The sequence below is a fragment of the Leptidea sinapis genome, chromosome 28 (assembly GCF_905404315.1).
Source record: "Leptidea sinapis chromosome 28, ilLepSina1.1, whole genome shotgun sequence".
NCBI classification, from domain to species: domain Eukaryota; kingdom Metazoa; phylum Arthropoda; class Insecta; order Lepidoptera; family Pieridae; genus Leptidea; species Leptidea sinapis.
Window position 1 is genome coordinate 8,243,231 of NC_066292.1, and position 6,000 is coordinate 8,249,230.

General features: G+C 34.1%; 1 protein-coding gene across 1 annotated transcript in view; it reads left to right on the forward strand.

The window, feature by feature from the left end:
• Window positions 1-2,198, forward strand: part of LOC126973000 (doublesex- and mab-3-related transcription factor A2) — a 39,011-nt gene extending 36,813 nt beyond the window's left edge. Inside the window, exon 4 of the mRNA XM_050820125.1 lies at window positions 1,197-2,198. Within this exon, the coding sequence (XP_050676082.1) occupies window positions 1,197-1,906 (710 nt within the window). The 3' untranslated portion in view covers window positions 1,907-2,198. The remainder of the gene's footprint in view (window positions 1-1,196) is intronic.
• The last annotated feature ends 3,802 nt before the right edge of the window (window positions 2,199-6,000 follow it).

Genomic DNA, 6,000 nt, shown 5'->3' on the forward strand with positions numbered 1-6,000 from the left:
CGACGTGATTAGAGCTATCTAGTTTAGGTTGACGTCGAATCAACTGATAAAATCGCAATGATGTCAATTGAATGTTAAAAATGGTATCAATTGTATCGCAGACTGATTTAGTTCGATCATTCATTCGTACCATGAGGTAATATTTCAACCTAAACTGGATAGCTTATTTGTCAGATTGACCGAATCGAAAAAAGTTGCTACTTCCTTAGAGGAAATGGAATCGTGTCGTTAATAACTTTTAAAAAATAGTGAAAACATAGAAAAGAAAAATTTTATTGATTAGAGAAGAATACTTTATTGGACTTTTTTGTACAACAAAATACTGAAAATAAATAACAAAAATGAAAATACTAAGGACGAGGCAGTAAGGGCCCGGGCTATAGCCTGTTCGCAAGAACGAATTAAAAAAAATGTACTCTGTGGTCCTGTCAAATCAAACATCAATGGAGGTGCGTTCATAACTCGTTATTTTTACGAAAACACCCAATTAAACAATTAATTTTTAATACAAGAACTTTATTTATTTATATTACTATTATTTAATAACAACAAAAAAGGGAGGTCCACATGTATTTTTACGAAAAAAAAACCGCTGAAATTATATCTATTTAGGTTTCGAATCGAAACGCATATGCTTCGAATATATACGACTGTAGAGCGTCATCTATTTCTCACACCGCGGACATTCTTCATAAGCGATCTAAGTGCCATTCACTAATTGGTACGAATTTTAGTAATTCATATAAGGTACCTAAACTGAACTGCATCGGAATCGTATCGCTTATTAAAAGTTGCTGGTAGGCCCCCTGGCCCGAAAGGACAGATGCTGTGAGTGAAAGACGCCAGAAGTAAAAGATTTGAGGACCGAGGCCAATGGTGATTCTGTCGTTGCATAATTGCAACAAATATTTTTTTCTCTGTTAAAATTTAAAGCGACTCATATTGTATGTCGTCTATTTCGGTTAGATTAATACCTTAGTCTTATCACAATCTATTTTAATGCAACTTCTTTTATAATACATAGATAATAAGGTCTGTAATTTATAAGAAATCGTCTTACGTGCTGATAGAAAATCCATTATCTATTTCAAACCTAGGAATAGTGGTTTCTTAATTTTATTAAAGTTTAGTTATAGTATACACTGCAGTTATGAAAGCCATAACTTGATAGACTAACACGTGTTTTTTGTTCACAGTACAAAAACGAGCACGAATAACAGAAGTACCTTCAAGTCCATCGCCCCAGGACTCAAAGACACAAGCAGAGTCTCCCCCTCTAGGATCTCCACCACCACAATCACCTTCCGACCACGAACTTAACGTGGAAGAAGAACTAGACCATTCTGCATCACTCACGCCAGAAAACCTTTCACTAAAAGAAAGACATGATGACGTGAAAAAGGAAGATGACAAATGGGAAAGTCCTAACTACAAATACAGGCGCGCGAAACCAGAGAATCACTCGGAAAGTATCGAAGATTCCACGCCCTTCCAGAAATCACCTGTCGATGTTCTAATCAAAGTATTCCCTAGACGAAGCAGACAGGAAATTGAAGCTATCTTAGCAAGATGTAAAGGAGATGTAGTGGCCGCTATGGAAATGATGATAACCGGACCTGAAGCATCTTACAGCCTCACTCCTGAGTCGTATATGCAGAGCTACCAATCAAAATCAGCCTTTTCCCCCCTTTCAAATCAAAGCTTTAAATTCTCGCCATCAAGACGATTCCTGACACCGCCCTACAGTGGAACAGGTTACTTGCCAACAGTGATACGGCCACCTCCTGAGTATCTATCTTCGTTCATGCCACCTTCGGAACTGATGTACGGGAGACAGTTGCAAGTCCCGTCTCCCGGAACATCACCAACGTCTGATAATACAAATAACGATGGCTTTTCTGATTAGGGATACCTTTTTGGGTAGAACTTTAGTTTTGAGCTAAGGAATGACATTTAAATGGTACAAAAATAATTTAAGTACTTTTCTTTTGAGATAGTACAATATAAATCACCAATTCAGCGATTCTATTTTTTGCAGCTAATATCATACCGTAGGCTACTTAGATTGACTGTATGAGTTCTGAATCTATCGTCTCTTGCTTCACTATGTTATTTCGTCTAGGCTACTGTTAACCAGACTTGTTTCATGTATATATTATTATATTTGTATGATTTCGTAGCGGAATACATTTTACAATAAAAACAAACCTACGAGTCATATTTGTTCTTCTCAAATATTAATACAGAGAATTAAATGACTCTGTCTAAATAGTAATAAAAGTCGAGAAATTAATAATCAAGTAATACAGTGCGCCTTTGGATTCTCATTAATAATGCGTTGCGTCTATAATATAATTATTTTTCAAAGTACATTCCTTCGATACTTTCTTAATTTTTCATTTTTTTTAACCATTGATAAAGCAGTTGTTCTACAGTTCCTCAGGGTCGCTTTGAATGGCCTCTTAGAACGCATAGCTTTTCTTGAATTTTTGAGAAATAATAAAATCACAAGTTGCATAATCCGGACAGATTCAGGATCAAAGCAATATATCTAAGTATCGTCACCAGGGACAATATTATTTTACATTTTAAATACAGCAATTGACTGTCCAACGTTATTTTTTTATCATAATATTACGACACAGCAGCAAGCAGTCGTTTTTAGTCATCCCATAAACCATTCCGAATCATCAGGGATTCCTCTTTTGCGCTTAGCTCATACCAATATTTCAATCTATTGTCGTATGATATGCTTATTAGTTTCGATAACAGCAGTCGCCGATCAAACACTTCCATGTCTGGATTTACTGAACCAGGAACATACAGAGCTACGAGAGCTTCCTTGTGGGGTGTTTCCGGGACGATACGACATGGGTACCTTCAAAAAAAAAAGCGCGTACACCTTCCTTAAAGGCCGGCAACGCTCTTGTGATTCCTCTGGTGTTGCAAGAGAATGTGGGCGGCGGTGATCACTTAACACCAGGTGACCCGTACGCTCGTTTGTCCTCCTATTCCATAAAAAAAAACTTCACCACCAAATGTCAATTTAAGTCTCTGGCAACTATTTTGTTGCTGCGCAAATATTTTCTGGAGTTATTATTCATTGTACTGGCGCCACACAATTTTCAAAACGATTCCACATTGATTACAATGTGGAATCACACATACTAAAATGTAACCCGCACTCGGAGTGTATTTTCAAATAAAATTATTTATTTTTGTTTAAATAATTTTATTACAAATAGCCAGTTCAGAATCATTTATTGTGGCCCATGTATTATACTTATATTTTGACGTAAAACACTTAACACAGTAAGTAACAGTAAACACACAGTTAGCTTAAAGCTTCCTACTTATAAGCATTACCTACTTACTACTGCCTAATTTAATCCGATATTCATAAAATTAATCATTAATTAAAGTACTTTGGGTATTTTGTGGCTTCTATCTGTGTTGCGACTGCGGAGGTTTGGTGTAAATCATTTTAAAATTGATGTTTTTAAATCCCGTACAAAAATTTTTTAGTTTGATTTGATTTGATTTATGACATGAGTGATGTACAAAATTAATAGGAGTACTCTCATTATATAATTAAAATTTATTTAATTGTGTACTGTAGATATAATAGATAATATACTTTACATATAGATTCGACTTAGACCAAGGAATCATGTAGCAGAGGTGTATTTTTTTTTTCAGAATTGAGTCCTGTATATAAAATTTTAACAGACAAGCTTAAGTTAATATAGTTTAGTAGAAAATCGTCCAACTTGGTTCACTTAATTGGAATGAACAACCAGTACTTACTTCGAAGTTGTCCATTTAAAAGGCTCCTCACTGTATACAGTTGCAAGTTTTTCATTGCACAAGGGAATATAAGGAACCTTACTTCCACTTATAAAACTAGGGGAATTACTTTATCGACCTTAGATTAATGATTGGTTTCTGCTGCGCTCCAACTAGATAGCGCAGGAATAGTCGTAAAGTGCGACAACTAATACTACGCCCGTAGGCGTACTCGAGCCAGTCTCGTGTGTTCTCGTGGCGAACAATGTATGACGTGAACTTGTCAAATGGTCATGTTCTGTCAATCTTTTAATTAATTTCAATGTAAAATAACATGAAGCGTGTGTTACAAAATTTGAAAGATTCCGTTGAGTGTCAAGATGCCACGCACACAAGCATCTAATAGTAGCTGCAATAAAAAAGCTATTGTTCATAGGTAGTGCGGTATCTAGGGATCGGGTTGGAGCGCAACTAATCCTTAATCTAAGTTATCGACCTCTACTTAATACTGACAATGGAGGAGCACTGTCAGTATTCAAGTGGTATGATAACCAATTCTACATTAGTACTAATTAAGTTTTAAATATACCATCAATTCGGAATTCAGGTTAAAACTGAAAAGAATAACTCTTGTGAGTATTTTGTTTATTTTTGAACATTGTGTCGTAAAATAAAAATAAATTCAGATTGAAATATTGTAAAAACGTGAAGATTAGTTTGGATTTAACTATATGTTTAAAAAAACACTTGAATTTGTCTTATGTCATAGTGACGTACCCGATGCGGTGTTGTAAATAAATACTCAATCTTGGAAGTTATTTAATATATTTAGAATATATTATTTGTGTATAAGGATTTATGCAAATTGTAATATAATAAGCACATTTGTGTTGAGACTAATTGTATTTACGAGGTTTTAATGTGATGTATTGTTTGTTTGATTTAAAATGAGTTTTTAATGAAAAATTATTTTAAAGAATCAAGGATGATAGTAAATTGTTAAGGCCGCCAAAAATAGCGCATAATTGAAACCATTTCTTGACGGTTTCTATTTTTACAAAAATAATTATATAACTTGTATAGTTATAATACATTCAATATGTGATGAAAATTAATTTTTCTTTACATTTCTATTTTTTTAGACAATGCCAAAAAAAAATCCCCTAACAACCCCTAACTTTTACATTTGGAGCCATGTTAATCATTCAGTCTAGGTAAAACTTTTACGAAAATTACTTAAACACCAATACTATTTAACATGACATAGTTTTGTAAAGAAAATTGTATTATGTTTGTAATAAATTAAAATGCTTCTAATTTTGAATTAAAACTATGCGATTCTCTGCGAGAGAGGTAACCTAGCTCCGCTCGATTTCTCAAGGTCATTGGCTCGGTCCCCAGCCTTAAGTTGAATCTGATACTGTACAGTTACAACTAACGGAATAGAGACCAAATTAGAGAAGCACTTATAAATGATTATGGCGATACATCATTGGTCTCACGGAGCATACCTATTATGAAACAACTTAAAAATATTCTTGTAAGTTGTATCAATAAATTTGATTATATTCTGTTGTTTTAATAAATAGGTAAAAATTAATAGTTTAAATATCTGAAGCATCGTTTTCTGTTCAATTTTATTATATTAGATATACGATAGACTATTACCTACAGTAGATATAGAAGTGTAGATAGAAATATTTAGTTGCAGTAGGATATTGAGTTGGTTTAAGCTGTAAATGTATAAATGATAATGTAAATACTAGATAAATATATAATCTTTAGATGGTAGACTGTGAATGTATTGATTCTAATGTAATTTTCCGCTCAATAAATACAACTTCATGGATTTATTTTTTTGTTTGCTTTGTCGAAACCATTTCCTTGATATGTACAATACCTATACTTATTAAATGACTCCCAGACGAAGAAGTAGCTTTACGTTTCACGAGCTGGAATCAAACCTGCTACTGTTTGTTCATCACCTTCTGGAGATGTCATGTACGACGGCTTTGCAAGTTTCAATCTTTCAACGACTGTTGAATGATTCTAGTATCTTCTAATCCAAGCTACATTGCTACATAATAATTGTGAAATAATATCAGAAATGAGGAGAAACGCAGGAGAACCAAAGTCACCGACATAGCCTCAATGATTGCGAAACTGAACTAGCAGTGGGCAGGACACATAGTTCGACGGACAGATAGCCGGTGG